Source organism: Thunnus thynnus, chromosome 10, assembly GCF_963924715.1.
Source record: "Thunnus thynnus chromosome 10, fThuThy2.1, whole genome shotgun sequence".
Taxonomy (NCBI): Eukaryota; Metazoa; Chordata; class Actinopteri; order Scombriformes; family Scombridae; genus Thunnus; species Thunnus thynnus.
The window spans coordinates 3,397,238-3,417,716 of record NC_089526.1 but is presented as its reverse complement, the minus strand read 5'-3'; the positions used below and the strand labels follow the sequence as shown (position 1 = coordinate 3,417,716).

Sequence of the window (20,479 nt, the reverse complement as noted above, 5' to 3'; positions counted from 1 at the left end):
AGAAAAAGTGTGAATTTGATGATTGTGAGACAACATTTGAGGTTTTTACATGATTTTATGATAAGTAGATTTACAGAGGATTGTTGGATAAGTTGTGGCGATTCCCGCAGGATATCTGTGTCATTGGTCAAACATTTGATAAAGTATAAGTTAGTGAGGGAATAACTTAGTAGTAGTTACTCAAACCAGTTTTTACAATACATTTGAGTATTTGCATGTTTCTTTTATTTGCTGTGTCAAGCTCAGAATGAATCCTGTGAAGTCTGACTATCTGACAACATAAGACAAAGTGACCATATAATAGTATAGGTGTATTTTAAAGGAATGGTTTGTTGATGATACGTCGTCCTCTTCTTACTCCCTCCACCCCACCTCAGTGGCATTAATCAGCCCTCATACTCAGGCCTCGAGGAGACCATATCTAACAAGGACACCCGCTTTCTTCGGCTGTTTGATCCCCGAAAGTGAAACTGTGTTAATTACGCAGTGAGAGACAAACCCCATCTGGATTGGAGGCATTAACCCTTTCCGCTGTGATTGCAATACAGTCATTAAGCTTTTAAGAAAAAAAAGGACTAATGATGACCAGCCTTCATCATAACAAGTAGAGACTTGATTGCACTGCCACTTGCCTCTCGCCCACCTTTTTAAAAATGACTAAATCATTATAATATAATTTTTCATTGATTATTTCACTTTTCATTCAGCCCTCATTATAACACATTATTATACAGTTTAATATTAAATACTAAATGAGACACAACACACTTAAACAATTTATTTTTTGCCAAAAAATAATCCAATATTGTGATTAAAAATACTTTCAATTCACAGGAATGTTTTTTCAAACAGTGACTGCAGCTATTATCTGCAACCAAATACACTTAAGCCAATCTCAAAATAATTTGATGGTTGTCTAAAAGATCCGACTTACAAATAATGTAAAGGTACATAATTGAACCAACAGTGACATTTCTATCTAACTAATCATATACAGTTTAATAAGAAAAAATGAAATAACAGAAAATCCCAAACCTAGGAGGTAATACATACATAAAAACATCATTATGCCTCTGCATTGTTTTGCATGAAAAAATCCTTTATAATCCTTTAAAATTTAAAAAAAAAAAAAAAAAAGTTGTAACCTATTTTCCAATTTCTGTTTCCCAACAGTGACTCAGTTAGTATTGAATGCAGGTTTCTGGCTCCAGGAGAGTCTGTTTGTCTTTGGTTTGAACTGGCTGCTGAAATTAAATTCTGTAACCATGTCTTGGCCTGGTTTAGGGGACAATTAGACACCATCTTTCATCAAATAGACACATCATTTCCCACTGCACCCTTTTCACAGGCCCGTAGCACAGAGTAACGTAGCTCTAGATCTACCTCTAGTGGTCAATGCTGTCAATAACCTATGAAAAGGGTTTTTTTTTAAATTAAAAAAATGTGAAATTTGACTTGTAAAAACTGACATTTGACAGCTGATTGTCAACACAAGGGGAGATTGAGTACTTTTTTTTTTTTACAACCTACAGGGTGAAGTCTCAAGTGCTAGGATGTTAAAACCTCAGAGTGTGTGTGTGTGTGCTGTGCGTGATTGTGCCTCTATTTGTCTGTGTGTGTGTTTAACTGTTGAGCTTCTCAGACTCCTCCGTCCTCACTGTGGTCAACTGATCCTCGTGACACTCCTCCTCTCCGGGCACCTGAGAGACAGACGGAGAGTAGCGAATGAGATAATTGAGTTTCTAGACTTTCATGACCTCATCTGGTCTCAGACATTCCTCCATTTAACCAGACTAAACACAGTCTAAATTGTCGCTTTTCAAGGTGCTCACTAATACCTCTTCCCTGGTTTTATATCATTAATTTTCTCATGGTGAAATGTCTCTAAATGCCAACATCCTCCACGTCTCACTGAAGCGCTGCATGTACTGTACATTCATCCTTTTTTTCCCCATTTCCACATGTTTATTAAAAAGATACGACTGATAAAGATTAAATTGGAGTTAAGGGTGGAAAACAGCAGCACTCAGTTCATTGTTGACATCAAATAATGTATTGTTAGATGTCATTCTTGCAAGCAGAGGACACACAATCAATCAAATATTAATAGAAAAACAAATAATAAAAAAAGAACAAAACAAAGCCATTTTAAGGGGTTGTGAAAATATTTGCTCAGTACACTTAGACATACATTTGACCTTCATTTATCTTTAATTTCCTAAAATGAGGCATTTATGAATACACAACTTAAAGATTGGACTGATTCCACCTTTGTTCATTTTCTTTCTAACAGAAATGAGAAAGTATCTCATTAGTATTAGTAAAATTATCTAATAAAATAATAAAAAGAGGCATTAATATAGTACATGTAATTCTACAATGTGCATCTATATATTTACACACATATGTACCTGTGTGTCCAGACATTTGACTGGTACTATATATATTTAAAAAAAAAAAAAAAAAAACCTGTTTAATAACAACAGACACGTTGAATGGGCGATTTAAATGACGTCATCCCCAAAGTTATAAAGGTCTGACGTCATCCAGGAGGGTTTCTGTTCCTATAATCCACCTGGTTGATCACATCATGAGATGGTAAATTGCTCCACCTGGTGGTCAGACGGCGCTACCGTCTCATCTGACAGCGTTCAGCAACATCAAGGTCACTGACATCCAACTGTTGGTGCGACGCTGCCATCTTGTGGCTGTTAGACTAAATGCTCTTCCTGGAAAGTCCAGGCGATACATACTTCATCTTTTTACTCTTCAGTTTGACAGGTTTAGCAGAAGTCCATGTAAAGCACAAGTTGTTGTTTTTTTTTATAATAAAGCCCTAGTAAGTTTCCTGGAAAGAATTATGTAATTTGGTACTAATTATAGGAAGCATAGGGATTGATTTATTATCAAAAACCTTATACTTCATATTCCCTGTAGACAGATTTAACAGTTTTGCATGTTCATCTGACCTGACTTTTATATGAAATAGTTAATTGAAAGTGCACTAACTGAGCACTGTCTTCATTTTCCGGGCAACTTCTTGCAAATTATTAGGAAATAAATCAGAATACATCAACATAAGGTGAACTGACCTCCCAGTAGATGCTGTCCTCAAAGCAGATGGTGTCAGGAGGAGCACCGAAGACGGGCAGCTTCAGAATGAACCCTAACAAAAGAAAAGAGGTGTTGTTATTTCTAATGTGCACATTAAAAGAGAGCAGGACCAGTAAAAATACAGTATCAGCAAGTATCTTTATTTCTTGTTTCTTGATTTGTTTATTATTATTTAGTCTGCACAGATTTACAGTAACCCAGTTCCCTGATTACCCACATAAGCTGGTTTCTCTGAGTAACCTGGTTACTTATCTACATGTAAACACACTGATGTGTCCCCTTTTAGCAGCTGCTAACATACTTTACATGGAAATGTCTTTAGTTCTTTCTCACTGCCTTCTACCTTCTCCTACAGCCTGACAAAAACAGTGGAAATCTTGTTTTTCTCTCAGTTATATTAGAGGAATTTATAACATTAGCACAGAGAAATATAGTACTGCATAAGGCATTTTAGACCAAATAAAAGAAAGAGTTGATTTTACTGTATGTAGCTTGTCTGTGTGTCTGTGGGATGGGCGTTTCTGCATTTTTAAGTAAAGCAAATTGAGTTTACTAGTAATTAAATGAGCTATATATATTTATAAAACCGCCTTGCCCATTTAGAAAACCTAACCCACATGCCACATGTATACGGTTCGTTTTATGAGCTCTGTTTTTATGATTTACATTAATGAGTTAGCTGATGAGAGAATTTTCTGCTCAAAAACAGAAATCCTACCAGCAGAGACAGTTAATTATTGAGCCAGTCATTGGTGTTTATTATTAACCCAGTCAACACTTGCCAGGTTGTTATGTATAAAGGGCATTAAAATTTTTACTTTTTTACATTTTAATCAAATACTGATTTGGTGAGTTACAGGTAAAAAGAAATGTCTAGGCATCTAAGTTAGTTTTGGGTAAAAATTAGTTTGCAAATTATATTTTTAAGTTGTTTTAACAGCATTTCATGGACTGTATTTCAACATGGTTTCATGACCTCCTTCGCATTGAAATGCATTGACTTAGATGCCTTTGAAACAGTCAGATGTGTCAAATCTTCTAGAAAAACCTACAACCAACTTTTGCTGTTTTAACATTTTTTAACTTGGAAATCACCAATATCAGTGCTTAGATAGGTAATCCTACTGTGCGTTCAGTTTAAGAGTGTTGTGAGTTATCGGAATAACTGAGGAAGACGTGAGACCTACCGACAATAAGTCCTCCCAGCAGGGCCATGCCCAGGGTCACAGCCAGGGAAATGGCCTGTCGAACACCCTGGAAAGATGCTTCTACCTCTCCGCTTGCCACGTCAGGGAACACGTCTTCCATACTGAAACACAGCGAACACAGACAACAGAGAGTCACTCTTTACTGAACAACTCAAATAAAAATGAAGCACAGGCATGACAAGTTTCACCTGGATGCCACATACAGTACACAAACCAACAGACTTTATATTTCACTAAAACCACAGATTTACTGTCTGTAGCAGGTGCTTGCATGCTGTTTTTGCGTTAAATGAGGAATGTGAGAAAAGCCTGAGGAAAGCTGAGATCTGTCAGTGGAGTCAAAAGTGATGTTATCGCTTCTGAATACACTCCTGCAGTCAAACCCTCACTGAGATGATCTCATTCAAAGTGGCATAAGGGAAAAATGTGGAAATTCAGGACAAACCACTGCCATTGTTTTGCTCTCTCGCCTGAAAACAGTCGAGTTACGGCTTGTTGAAGTTAACTTGCACACTGCATACAGACTAGCTGTTATCACTGCTATCACTACTAATCCTTACTAGCATATACAGTACTTACAGTGTGTAGTTTACAAAGCAGAATCCTTGGGCGATTCTGAGTCAACTAAGGAATTATTTATTGAACACGTATGCTCCAATTTAAACAGTGTTTTGCTTTTGCAATTATATACATACACAAATTCAAACTTTGGTGTCACAATCTTATGATCTTAACTACTGAGAAGCACTACTAAGAGGATAAGTGCAATGTTTTATTTGGAGCATGTTATAAAAATTAGAATTATACTGTGATTAGATGTCTTAAAACCTTACTATGTGCGTGTTCTTGTTTTTGCATGTCATGATGAATGTTCCTGTTTTGCTCTGCAAAATTGTAGAAACAGCAAACGCAGCAGCTAAGATTAACAACGGGAGGCCAGTGCATAGGTTAGAGGGAGTCAGGAGGGAATAAAGGTCAGAGACAGGTCAGAAGGGAGTCATCTTGATTTAAGGACCTTCAGCTGGCTACCAATTAGAGAACTGAGAAAATGTCATGCCGTTATCTGTAGAAGATGTCTGTAGACATTAGGAGAAAGCTGAGACGCCCATTTGTAAGGTATATAAACCAACTGTGAATGCTCTATGACGAGCCTGTAACCCTGTTTGTGTATTGCACTGTGAAACGCTCCTTCTTGTACAAGAAAATAAATTCAACTTAAACTTCGATACTTCGGATCCAGTCTCCATTATTTAAAATTCATTAGGAAGAAATTCTTTTAACAGAGCAAAGATTTTTTTCTCAGCCAGTCTTACTAAGGCTGTCTGTGGTGTACTGTTGCAGACATCAGGTGTTTTTTGGCAATGACAGCATAAATGAAATGTTTACCCTTTCCCATAAACGTCCTTGGTTGCGACGGCAGCAGTGACCGCTCCCACGATAGCACCCAGGACGCCAGGCATGCCATGAAGGTTGTGAACCCCGCAGGTGTCTTGGATCTTCAGCTTTTCCTCCAGAATGGGCTGAAAGGAAGAAAAGAAGGAGCGAAATACAACATTAAAAGGGCTATAATTCATTTTTACTTTATTTTATACCATTTGGTGAACACTTTTATCAACAGCACTTTACAGTTTCATGAACACCAATATTTTTAATAAAAGTGACTCTCAGTGGAAATCCCACATCAGCCCCCCTTATCTGTATTCTCTTTGATATTTAAATGTGATATCAGGGCACTGAGTGGTAGATTGTGTCAGGTTTGATTACGGTGGTAATGAAATGTATGACTATGTCTGCACTCTAAAATATCCCAAATCCATTAATACAAACAGGCTTTCCAGGTGCACTGCTGACATTTTCTTTTGATTTTTTCCCTGTTACCATTACAATGTTATTAGATTTGACCATTTCAGAGCTATTTGACCGCAGTCAACATGGAAACCCTGTCAACACTAATAGACATCTACACTATAGATATTTTTTACAGCTTAGCTGAAAATTCATGGTTTAGTCAGGAGTCTTTTTTGTCTTTTCCGCCTCTAATGTGTACAGCATCTTCAATCACTCAACCATAAACCATCTAAAATGGTGAATCATCCTTACTGAGAGGAACTTGTAGCCCAGAACAGAGATGATGCCAGCCAAGAAACCAACAATCATGGAGCCAAAAGGTGTCAGCATCATTTCACCAGCTGTTCCCGCTGCGACGCCACCGGCCAGGGCAGCATTTTGGATGTGGACCTAAGGAGGAGGAAAGGGTATCAAGACTTAACGTACTACATTTTTACTTAATTTTATTTATGCATTTTGCAGAATCAGAGGGCATGTTAAACAATAAGATGCACCAAAAATATAAATGAAAAGTTAACTGAATAAATAGTGTATTTTTCTTGCAATAGCTACATATAGCAGCATTAAATCATGCATGCTGCACATGTTGCACATGAATGTTGCACTTCTGATCTCATCCAAAATCACAGATGGGCTCAGTCACAAGTATGACAGACCACAAACACTTGTGTTGTAAAGTAGCTTTGCACAATAGTACACACAATAGTGAACAGCTACACTGCACAATATAAGGACAGAGCATGCAGTGACCACTAGAGGGCAGTGCAAGCAGAACTTTAAGCCTGGATGGAGTCACACCTTAAAGTGATAATTAATGACATGACTACTTGCATGTGAAAGGGGTTACTTGTAGAGAATTAGCACCCAAATCTGCAGTTTTCCACAACTTTATAAATAAACAACTGTTATCTAAGTTAGCCATATCAACTTAAAAAGTGGTGATTTGTTAGCTTGTTTCTTCTGCCCCCAAGTGGACAAAACATTAGTTATTGCAGGTTTAAACCTGCACTGAGCCAAAGACCCATATCATGAAGCTTTGAGCTCTTGCTAAAAGCTGCTGAAACGTCAGCTAAGTTAGCTATTTAGCCAAGCTACCATCAGTGGAATAATATTTGTGCACCATTTCTGAGTGTGCAATGCTGCATGAGTACAGATTTTTTTTTAATTTTGAACACATAAATTCTACTCTAAGACAGACTTAGAATACATTTTTTAAAAACTCATCCCATGCTTTGAAGTTTAATATTGTATGTTTCTGATGGGGGTTTTTTTGTCTTCAATTTGATTGCTAATTTATTGCGCACAGAGCCAATTCTTGTGTGGTCAAACTACACAATTTAGTCGGGATGATCATTTCTCTAAAAAGTATAATTTATATCTGCACATGAAATGCTCCATCATGCACTTAAAAAAGAGATGCACATATATTTCCATGACCTTTCAATCCAAATAGCCAAAAAGTTTGTGGAAGTGGCACTCCATCATATATTTTCGGGAAACATAAACAGAATTGCTATAACATTTAAAACTTTTTTCTTCTGGTGTCTCAAAAAAACTGGAAAATGGAAGCATAAATGGATCTGACCAGCTGTAGAGGAGAGCAACAGAAAAATGTACGTAACAGGTAATTAGATGAGTCTTTCTGCGAGCATGCGTAACTTTCCAAACATAACTCTGTTTATAACATGTTGCACTCTCTTTCACACCGTGTGGAGTTGATTAACTTGTCTTTACTATCAACATGCTAAATGGTATGTCCACTCCTTTGTCAGGTTACTGCATTGCATCTCTGTTTGGTTTGATTACAATCAGCGCAGGAATGCCTCATCTTGATTTTAGTTTGATTTACTGTTGACAGCTGAGCTTGACAGGGCTGATACAATGTTTAACTCACATGAGCCTCCATGTGACATAGCCGCAACTTAAATATTTTGTGGGGTGTGTATCTTCAGGTGAAACATTGGCATCACATTTTATCTTAGTGACTATATCATGAGTTTCAATCTCTGAAAAGCTCAGATTCAGCAGGAAGTCAGCAGAGTGAATAATTTCTAGCCTGTTCCCCTGGGTTCCTATCTTTACTCAAGTCCTTTTGTGTCAATGAGTATTTATCACACAGTCTGCTGTCAGGGAGCAATGATTTGACCTCTTCACCTTTCTGAATACTTAGTGTGTTTATGTTGATGGTGAACTAGGAGCTCAGTTATTTTCTATTTTCTAGATAAATCTATAAAACTGAATGCTTACTGGATATTGTAAATGAATTAACTTTAGTTGAAAGTTTTTCGCTCTGATAGTTTTGCAGATAGTTTAGTTTAGTACACATTTTGACTTAATCACATTCTTAAAGTTAGAGATTTAATTCTTGATTTGATTTTGAAAAGTGCAATTTAACTCAGCAATGATTATCCAAAATGACTCTGCGTCCTCACCATATCCAGTTTGCCGTCATGGGCTGTGAGCGCAGACATGCCGTAGGTGGCCAGAGTACAAGCTGCCAGGGAGTAGTAGGTGTTCATGGCGGTGCGGTGCTGGTCGTCTCCGTGAGCCGTGATGGCAGAGTTGAAACTGGGCCAGAACATCCACAGGTAGATGGTACCTAAGTAGAGACACAACAGTTTAATACTACAATTGTGATTCAAGCTGCATTGGGAAATTCCACATATATAAGGCCCAAACAGCAGTGAGGTGCAACTGTAAACTGCATCATTTTTACCAACCAGTGTGTGAGGTTTAATACCAGGAAGAAAACCAAAGAAGTGAAAAAAGACCAAGACCAAAATTTTATCCTCTCTTTAAAGTCACAGCCATGACCAGCACTAATTTTTTTAATGTGCATTCACCAGGCAGCTCATGTCAACAGAGAATGTAGCAATCACTAGATGTCAATGCAAGTAAGAATTTTTAGCCTGGGTGTAGTTACTCTTTGAAAAAATAATGTACTCTAGACAGTAAAAGGTCTTTTGTTTGACAGGAAAAACTCCTGCATTGGGAGATGTTTACCGATCATGGCGAACAGGTCAGAGTGGTAGACTGAGCAGTTCCTGTGTTTGCTCTTGTCCAGGTTAGGCCGGTACAGGACCCGGGTCACCATCAGGCCGAAGTAGGCTCCAAATGTGTGGATGGTCATGGAGCCACCAGCATCCTTAGCCTAAAACAGGTAGTTCACAACGTGTTTTAAGACTTTATGTCTAGTAGTAAAGTTGATGAATACAGATGTAAGTAAATATACGGAGCATGAAGAATTTTAGACCACAATCAGATGCAGACATTTGATGAAGTGCTTATCAACTTTGGCACTGAATGGTCTTTGCTTTGCTGTTTTGCACTGCATGTGTTGCTGCTGTTTTCAAAATCGATACATCAAATCTTCTTACAGTCAGTAACTCACCCCCAGAGCAGACAGCAGAATGAACTCATTAACAGCAAACAGTGTGACCTCGAATATCGCCATGACCAGCAGCTGGACTGGGCTGGTTTTACCCAAAACAGCTCCGAATGAGATCAGTACAGAACCGGTGCAGAAATCAGCGTTGATCATACTGAAGCAGACAGAGTTTGAGAAGAGACGTTATTGCATTTACTTGTGAAGGGCATGGGCAAAATAACAAAAACACTTTATGATACAATGCAGAGTCGATAAAGATGTTCTGTCAGAGGTGCTGCTTCGACTTGATGGTTAGTTTTGAAGTTGTACTTTGTACTTCAGTGTCTTGGTATCTTGTTTTTAGTGTATATCATTTTTGTGACATTTCATCTTGCCACACAACTTCGTTTTGGTTTTGGGACTTATTCAGCAGCTATTCAGGCAGCAAATACTGTGAATCACAATGACACCAACACAGGTGAAAATATAAATATATATAAATAAATACAGTTTATTATCTAATGGCAGTTCGTGCAAGATTGAGTTGATCTGAAAATTTAAAGGTAAGGTAAACAACTTAAAGGCAATCAAAGATGCCACATTTTCATTGGTTGAATTGTGGATACATAAGCCATAATCACGGCAAAATTACATTTAGGTAATCACAAAACTCAAAAATTGATCACCAAATTGAGTATACACCTCTGATTGTCTCTCAAACTTGCTGTATACTGTAAGTCAACTGTTTCTACATTTACTTCAACCTTTTTTAAATTTCTGTTTTCAAAGTGTAAGCACGTTGACCTGCATTTCTTGTAAGAAAACACTTTAAGTACAAGCATGGTTGACTGATTGATGTAGTAACACTCTGGACTTCACCTAATTACCATTCGGTTTGTGTTCTTAAGGCGTATGATAACAGTCAAATTGTCATGTATGTTGACTTTCCAACACACTTCAGGATGTGTGCAGGCATGATTTGAAGTGTAACAAAAAGAACTGATGGATAGGAACATGTAGGAGTGGTTTAAGTATTTTGCATATTCACTATATTTTTTATGTGTGTGTCTGTATGTGTGGCAATTCATACACGCATGTTTAGCACATACCTTTCCACCCCAATGTGGATCTTGCCTCCATGCATGCCGTGGAAGAAGCCCTGCATGAGTGTGGCCCACTGCAGGGCAAAGGCAGCAATCAGGAAGTTGAAGCCCACACTGCTGAAGCCATAACGCTGCAGGAAGGTCATAAGGAAGCCGAAACCAATGAAGATCATCACATGCACATCCTGGAAACCTGCACGAGGTAGAAAACACCGGATAAGATTATGGGGATCGTAAACCTGGAGGGCCAGTGTTTAGTGTTAATTGTGGCCTTCTTTTAATGTTGTGGAGAGCCTATATCGACACAGATTGCTGGGGGGGTTCAAAGGACATTGACAAAAACATAAAAGATTAACTAGACTGACATACTAATGACACAAAAACAGTATATTTAAGAAGTTTCTGGGCAAGGTATAATACTGAAACCACACTGGATAAATTGTAAAGTTTTTAGACTTTTGTTCAAATCAAAATCACACAGTGAACATACAGTGTGGAGTTCCACAAGGTTCAATTCTGGGTCCACTACCTTAAATTTATACTTTTACCACAGCTTTATTGTGTTGCCATTAGGGAACATCTGTAAGCACAGTAATAATTTTCACTTCTATGCAGATGACACTCAACTCTCTATAAATGTTGCATTTTATAATCTATGAGCCCCATTTACTGCCCTGAAAACGGTATCTCTAACATCAATCTGTGGGTGACCCACAATTAAAAATGTAGACTATCTCAGTTTGTTACACCTCAAGTCATTGACTCTGAGGCTATAACTATTGTAATTATCAATTAATCTGTAGATAATCGATAATCAACTTTTTGATTAATTTAAAAATTGTTTATTCTATGACATTGCAGAGCCCATAGTGACATCTTCAGATTGCTAATTTTGGTCCAAAACTCAGAGATATTTAATGTACAATGATATAAAACAGATAAAAGCAGTAAAAAGCAATACATCCTCAAATTTCAGAAGATTTTTGTGTGTAACTTTGTATTCTGTGTCCTGTTTGTTTAGTGCTGTTCGCTCAGTGTGCATATGTTTTAATTCTGCCAGGGGACTGCAGATGAAAATTTGCTTTAAGGTAACTGGTACAATTTATCAAACGGTAAGATTTATGTTAATTATAGTACATGATTCCCTTACAAATAAAATAAATAATGAAAATGATGATTAATCAATTATGAAAATTGTTGGCAATTCATTTTTTGGCAGTCAGTGAATCAATTAACTGACTAATCATTTCAGCTGTAATTGACTTTGATGTAATGTTCCAGTTCATTATAAGAATTGTATTGTAAAATTCTATCAAAGCATATTTATAATTGTAAACTGTTATTATTAAAAGTACTAGTACTCCTACTTTTTGAATGTCCTTCTCCCTCTGTTTTGATTTTAAACTTACACTTTTAATATCTTTGTATATTTATTATATAAGAGTGATCATACGTGAAAAGCAATGCTCCCCAACATGGTCATTGCACTTTGTCAGTAAAAATCCTAGTAGAAGGTGCCAACAGCACTTCATTGAGGATTCCAGTCATTTAGATCAATCTCATATCTGCTCTTCAAAAGCCTCTATCAACAAAAACACCCAGTCACTGCAGATAACTGTGTCACTTGAGGGCTTTGTCATTGAAAACAGGCATTCTCTGTGAATGAGCACAGTTACATAAGCTTTGGTTAATGGGGACTTCAGGTTCAGTTGTTACTCAGGCCTCTATAGTATGACTGTGAAACTTTAAAGTTATCACACAACTCTATATTTCATATTTATAGAGTATATAATTATGCAAAATGGTTACCAATTCTTTTAGATTTGAACTCTCTCAACTTGCACCCTGTTTCCTCCCACCCTTATTGACTTGCTTCACACAGTTAGTGAGCACTGCTTTCTAACTCTCCCTATTTTTCCCAAAGCGCCACACACAATATTGCACTGTGCCGTGGCTGCTGTCGCCATGGTGACTGTTAATTGGCATGGCCATACGGAGGTGTTGCCAGTGTCCCCGTTAGCCTTTTGGCCCAGATACACACAGTGACATCCAGGAGGACACAATACAAATCAAAGTAATGAAAGGCTCTGCTGGGAAGTAATAGTGTCTTACTGTCATCGGATTTCTGTTGAAGCTATAATAACATTTTTGTCTTTCGTTTTCTTCAAATGTAACCATTTTAAGGCCCGGAAATTCCACAAAAAGTGTCTTAGCCTTTTCTCTTTAAAGAGTTAGTTCACCTAAATCAAAAAAACAGAGGTGAAGACTTTAAAACGTTAGAAAACGTGAAAATATATAGCTGGATAACACTCGGAGTAAGCAGTAATTTTTTTTATGATTTGGGGTAAACACCATTTAGGATTTGAAACTGCACCTGAAATTAACTTGGTTGACCAATATATTTATTGTATTTTATACAGTATTCAGTAATTAATCATTAAAATTATGAAATATATATCTTGCTAATTTAAGATATGACATAAAATAAAATAATTATCTCTAAAATGTCCATTTCACCCCATATGCTGTTCCACTCACCTGATTTGCCACTTAGTGAGTCATACAGAAAATTGACAATAATCTATATACAAATAGTCACAGTGTCTACTACAATACACTGCAAGACCAGTCTTTACTGAATTGTAAGCCGCTGTTTCTTCCTTTTTAAAGCCATTTTTAACATCTCTAAAACTAAGAAATCCAAGAGTCATATTTTGAAATTTAAGACACTTCAACAGGAAAGTTTTTCTGCTGTAAGGATCAAACCTCTGACCTCTCAGACAACCACAGCCTGCTTTGTTCACCTTCAGGTGATCTGTTGCACAAGAAGGAGATCTGTAGGTATATTTTCAGACATACCATTCTTATCTCACAGGAACGTATACAACAGACAATACATTGCCCTATAAGACCACCAACACACGATGGATTTACAAGCTGCACATGATCCTGCGTTAGACAAAAAGAAGAAAAAAAGTCAGGTGTATGCATGCCCTGTGGAGTGTGAATGTATCTGTTTATTGTAGTTTTTTTCAGGTGTGCAATAAGGACGTTGGAGGTGGGTTGTGTCGGCACACACAGCACTGAAGGTGATCTTCTGTTTCAGCTCCTGTGACAGTGAAGGTGTCAAGTTAAAGATTATCTGAAACCATTAAATCAAATGGACCTTTACTCTCTGCTCTTATTTTGCTAACCTTAGACAGTCACCTTCTGTGGTTTGTAATACAGCAGTGCTGCACAGACAGCTGGGTGTTTGTTCAAACACTGAAAACACCCTACAGTATGATTTTCATCTTGTGGCTGGGCAATTAATGCAACCCAGTATCACAGCAGTTTGTGAAATAGTCACGAAATTTAAACTATTGATTTGTGTACATGCATTTGCATGCAGGGCTTCCTCCAAGCCTGTAGTAACGCCCTAGATTGTCAGCAGTACTGCATATCTAAAGGTGACTCATTTTGGTCACTATTTTCACTAAAAAAGAAAAAAAAACAAAAAAACAAAAAGCTTCATTTTATATATTGGGCCTTCAAAGTGCTCTCTGAAACTAAGCCTGGGATGGCTTGTGTCCATGAAATGAGAAAATTAAAAATTTGTCGTAGAGCTAAACCAAATACAATGTTGGAAAAGTCTCGGCATGGAGAGTAACATATGTCAGTATAAAATACTACCTGGCTCCTGCTTTGAAATACTGACCTTTGAACCTTAACATCAGTCCATGTGTGAAGGCTTATAATTCAGCAACAAAAGGGGCTACAGACATGGGACCAACTGTTCTCTGAGCTGTTAAACTATAATGTGAGTATAGTCAACAACTGGGGGTTGCATTTTCACCGTCGCCATCTTGGATTTTTGGAGCCAGAAGTGACCATATTTGGATGAGGGGGTGGACCTGACGCTAACACTAGCAGCTAGCTTGGTTAGCATGATGCATTTACAGTCTATAGTTAATTGTGATAATGCTAATGCTATTTTTTGCTAGCAAAAAAGTTTTCAAACCATTAAAACAAAATGTACTTACCAGAAAAAAAACTGAACTTCCTACACCTTAGAGGGTCTTTTAGTACAACCAAACGCTGAACAAGACTTTTTTAGGTGACCAAAATGTTACAATTAACTTTCATGAACTGAGAACATGCTGAAATAGCGATGGCTACCGCTATGCCTACACTCTGTGAATCTGAGGTTATGCCATGGTTACGTTACCTAACCAATGTTGTTGCCGTGGTAGCACCTGTCACTCAAAGCAGCCACACCCTTTATTTTGTATAACTTTAAGCCTTAATAAATGTCATGAATGGGGAAGTTAGCTATAGGGATCAAAACCATTTTTTGTCTTGGGCTGTAATCATGGTTGTTTCTGCTGTAGAGTTGGACATTTTAACATGGGGGTCTATGGGGATTGACCTGCTTTTGGAGCCAGCCTCAAGTGGCCACCTGCAGTTTTTGGCACCTCCACGTTCAATACATCTCAGGGAAAGGGCTGGGGAGAAAACTGTTAGACACCAGTGGCTGCAAGTAACATCCTGTCTCCCACCAACCGTCAACATTGGTTTTTATTAACCATGACACTCTTTGTCTGACCTTGACAAAGTTGCCTTAGCTGCCTAAGCAAACCAAACACAGTCATTTGTAATGGTTTTGTGGAGCACTGACAAACCATAAAGTCATTTTGGGAAGGCAAAAGACTTTGTCATTTAGACTGGATGATGTGTTGGTTAAATGTAATGAATGAACTCCTCACATCTACAGTAAATGATTAAATATGACTTCCAAAAAGAACTCATGAGCCTTTTCTGATCTGCCACCTATAGTATAGGTAAAATAAAAAATTATAATATTTCCTGTGTCCCTGTGTTAATCGTGCTGTTACCTTTTGATACAGTTTATTCCAAATATGTCAAATTCTAATGACCCATCCTGTAATACCCGTTTACAAAACTTACTCCAGTCAAAAGTTGAGTTGGAGCCATCAGCTAACCTCGCTCATTATATAAAACTGCAGCTGTTAGTTTGTGATTTGTAGTAGATAGCAGAACAATATCATCATCAGGAGGTGTGTGTTCACTGGTTTGCTGGTCCCTCACTTTTAAAAAAGCCAATCGAATCAGATCAGATTTGAACAACTCCCTCTCGTAACTGTAGCTACTTCGCCCAAATACTCTGTTTCATTCGGAAATATGTCACATTAACAAAGTTACACTTTAAACTGTTGGATTTAATGATCAAAAGGAGAAAAAAATGATAAGTTTGATAATCCAAAGACGGTGTGAAAAGTAAAACCTGTGCTAAAATACTGAAAAATATTAACTGACAAAAGCCATCACATTTCAGGTAACCAACAGGTATGTGACAAATCAGGTCATGTTTGAGGCTTTGATGGGAACCTGAATTTCATGTTTCAGGGCTCCTCCTACCTTCTAAATCATTTATAGCTATCATATCAAAAGCTGAATGCACAACACCAGCTCCTGTCATGAAACCTTGTGGGTCAATATGTCTCTCTGGTGTCAGGAATTGGACTGTCTTTTTTGGCTTTTATTAAAATAGTTATACACATAAATCATTGCTAGTTACAAAAACAGCAAACATGTAGGCACCTTTTATTTATTCACTTGTTTTTCAGGTATTTATTTCTAAATGTAATGCATTTAATAAGTTCCTTAGTCTGAGTTTGGATGCTGTTTTAGAGGCTTTTTCAACCTGAGTAGAGAATGTATGAGTGAAATAATGAATACTGAAAATGGTCAAATTCAAACAAAAGTTGGCACAAAATATTTGCTATTAGCAGCTTCAGTCTAACAGTGCTGGTATGTGTGTTTGTCTGCAAAGCCCAGCAGGTTAGTTCAGTGTCAGTGTCAAGGTAAAGAGTTCAGTGACTGATAGGAAGATGGTTGGGATAACAGCGTGGTTAGCTGCCTGCAGGAGGACAGTTGGAGATCTAAAATGGTGTAAAGTAAGATGAGAGCATTTATCTCTTTACATTCCCATCATTCTTTGCTTTGCCTCAGGACACCACATCATACACCTGAGAGACCGAGCGAGAGACATAACGAGAGTGAGACAGACACCCAGGTAGCCTCTGACAGTGTCAGACTTGTTAAGACACGCCCACCAGCCGTCTGTCACGTTAATGAAGGTGCATTTGTTAAGGTGGAACTGTGAGGAAATGAGTGGCTCAATAAATAAACAAAATAGTGAATAAAGAAATTGCAAAGTTTAAAAAAGACAAGGAAATATAAGAGTACAGTAGTTCCAACTGTCATATTCACTGTAAATATATACACAGTGTTATAGAAATTACATTTGATTAAGTACTAAATGGTTTTGGCAAATACGTTTTCTGGAGTCAGTGAAAATGTTCCAGTCTAGAAAGTGTTACATTCTTGTATCGCACAGAAGTCGCATAGATGTTATCAGGGTGGATAGTGGGTATATAAGGCATAGGACTTTGTATAAGTTTGCTTTGTGCATTGTTGCCATTAAGTTTAGGCTACAATAACACGTCACTTATGGTTCAGAAAAGATCTCTGTTTTGGTTAAATATTGAAAAAGTAAACACACCCTGTCTCATGTCAAATTTCTGAGTAATTAACCAAGTGTTCTTTCTCTTGCCTCAACCAAGTACCACAAGTTGCCTAAACAAAACCATTAAAAATGTTATTCATGCAAGCAAATATGGTCTGAAAAGAAATTTAAGACATTGTGAGTGAACATATCATTCAATACATGTGTACTACAATGTTGTAGTTCGGAGGCAGTGTGCAGGCGTCACTCTTACTTTCATTGATGATGATTTCCAATATCCTTGTACTTACAGTACCTGTGATGTGCTTTTTCTAATAATAAAAATGAAATCCCAGATGCATCCTGTTTCTCTCCAAACATATTTGCTGCAAATTATAAGATTATAAACATATATTTTTATATGAGACTGCCTTTTTAAGTAATAATATATTACCCTAAACATTTTTTAACAGGTAGCGTGTTAAATTGATGCATGAATTTGAAAAACCAGCATATTTACACTGCATTTTGGATGGAACATGTAACCTTATACTGAGAGGCTCAAAAACAACTCAGAGTTTTGTGTGTAGTAAGTGTCAATGGATAGAAAATTAGTTTTATGAAACCAGTAATGAGCATCTCACAAACTATAAACAGTGGCCTGTATTTCCCCTCTGGCCTGTGAAGGAAAAAAGGCTTTTTTGTCTACACCATCAATCCATCTAAATCAGGGAATTAACGATCTGTCTCTATGGGACAGCAGCGGACTGGAAGACATCTCTGTGAAATGTTCACTCAGAGAGAACAGGACTTGTCCAATTAGGGAAACCAGAGTGGTGCTCATCCTTTTACACACAAAACAACATTTTACCAACTAGCCTACAGTGTGACCAGTTTGACGAAAACCTAAATGTTTTTAATATGTTAATATGTCGGATTAGCATGCAATGGAGGCATACTTACAGGTCTGTAAAAATCCCCGGGGGGAGCATGTAAAATAGGGTAACATTTCAGTGTTAGTGAGTTATGTTAAGCATCATTAGACAGAAAGATTTCTGAAATTATGGTCATATTTTTATTCACTGATTTCTTCAGTGCTAAAAAGGGTCCACGCCCCAAAAACAAACATCAAAAATGACAAAATTACTCCAATATTTCTGTTAATCTTCAGGTGACCAACTCCCTCCTTTTAATGTACCTCATAAACTACAGTCGAAATTTCTTCAGGTTTGCTCATAACTTACTCCCACATGAGATTTTCAACATTATCTTCTCAATCTTGGGCTAATACTTGATAAGTAGCGTCTTTATGGCTGTTTATGAGGCACTACAAACACAGCGGACAACGGCTCAAACAAAGCATGTTGTTGACTTAAGAGTGTTCAAACAAATAATAAATCATCGTCGGTGCACTGTGACTGTGTGTAAAAAATGGGGTTCAAAGTTCAGCTGTTCATTTTTACTTTGGAAGTCACTTGAGAAATCTGACAGGAGAGAGATGTCTCATTATTTTTTGCACTTCAGAATGAAAGCATTTTAACTCAGGGAAATTCTGACTTTTCAAGTTGTATATATATATTTATTGGCGTGATTATGTTCTGATATTCCCTGCATGTCCTGAAGAGGAAGGTAGAGTTGCATCAAGGGGATTGTAGTTCACATCTTTTATCCAATAAAAATGAAATTGATCTTCGTATAGTGACAAAATGTAAGATCTGTAGTCATGTGATCAATGAAATACCTCAATTACGTCTGTTACTAGATGATGCAATGTGATCAAAACATCACATATTCAGCAACACATGTTTGTACAATGTTAATATACAAAATCTGCAGCTGTTATTACTTATTACACCCATTCCCATCATGTTGCATTTAATACAAACTGTTACCACTGGTTCTTGAGAAACCTTGTTAAATGCATTCATCTAAAGGCAAAGATTACTGTTTGGGGTCAAAGAATAACAGCATCTTGACCCCTGACCCTCACTGTAACCTCTGACCCTCCCTGAATTTCCAGACACCCACAGGACACTCACTTGGGTAGCGGTAGTAGAAGTCGTTGTCATACTCAGAGTGGGTATGGTTATGCCACTCCCTCGCATCCGTCTCATGGTCGTACTGCACCAGCACACCGAAGAGGATGATGAGGATGATCTGCAGGATGAAGCAGATGATTGGTAGCTTCAGCCGCATGTTGGTAGCTGCGTCTGTCATGTTTTCTTCCCGGTGAGACGAGGAGAAGTGTAATGAGGCCTTTTCTTGGAGTTAGGGATGAAAAAGATTAAAGATCCAGCACCAGAAAGTTAGAGTCAGTCTGTCTCTCTCACACACACACAGGGGTGTCCTCAGTGCAGAGACGGGAGGCTGGTGTGTGTGTGTGTGTGTGTGTGTGAGGCTGAGAAGGAGAAGCTCGCAGAGAGACACATGAGCTGGTCTTACATGTGTGTTTTTGCTCTGCTGGGTCACACCTACCAGACCTGCCCCCTGCATGAATAAGGCAGGGTCACTTTTAGCCCCGCCCACCTGCAACTGTACTTTTTAAGGTGGTCTGAAGTTCTTGTTCTCACCTTATGCACCTTATTCGCAGCCCCATGATACCATGTGTGAGTTATGGGTATGACTTCCAGTTATTCCTTAATTAACTTGTATCTACCCTTTCCTTAGAGATTGTTGGGAAATAAATGACGTGGGAACACAGCCTGTCACACGAGGAAAAGTTTGATATTTTTGGAAAATACGTTTATTCACTTTCTTACCAAGAGTTACATGGGAAGATACCTCTCTCATGTTTGTCCACTAAGTAGAATAATATTAAGGTCCATATATATGAGGTGCTGTTACAGTAGTTACCATAGACAGATTCGTATTTAGCGTACAGACATGAGAGTGGTATAAAGTGAATGAGCGTATTCCCTCCCTAAATAGTGGAAGGCAGAGGTATGATCACATTAAAGGGGACATATTATACTTTTTTGTGATTTTCTGTTATTATGTAAGGTTATGATGTTGGATGCTAAACATGGTCAAAGTTCCAAAGCTTGAGTTTAACATATGTAGAAATGCGCCCTGCAAGTTAAAGACCAGGGTTTCAATCTGCTCTCAAATGTGGAAGTAAAATTCTCTCACAAAAACAACTCCAGAGGTCACTGTAGTATATATATATATATGCGTATTTCAATGAAAATTCAGTTCCTACATCATTTTCCCACACATTGATTCACTGGGGTCTCCAACCTGCAATCTGCTCTTTAACGCTTTGTTTGCAACTTTTTTTCTACCTTCAGCTTGTTGCACATGCCCATAAACTGCCGTCTGTTCTGTAGCCTTT

General features: G+C 37.7%; 1 protein-coding gene across 1 annotated transcript; it reads right to left on the bottom strand.

Annotated features, from left to right (window-relative positions):
- Positions 1-763: 763 nt before the first annotated feature.
- On the bottom strand, positions 764-19,588 carry rhbg (Rh family B glycoprotein). Its single transcript, XM_067600447.1, has 10 exons — positions 19,188-19,588; positions 10,647-10,833; positions 9,562-9,712; positions 9,174-9,321; positions 8,603-8,769; positions 6,423-6,560; positions 5,709-5,842; positions 4,302-4,423; positions 3,093-3,166; positions 764-1,700 (listed from the first exon to the last, which is right to left on the bottom strand). The coding sequence occupies exons 1-10, from the start codon at positions 19,363-19,365 to the stop codon at positions 1,623-1,625; spliced, it is 1,377 nt and encodes a 458-aa protein (XP_067456548.1). The 5' UTR covers positions 19,366-19,588; the 3' UTR covers positions 764-1,622.
- Positions 19,589-20,479: the final 891 nt, after the last annotated feature.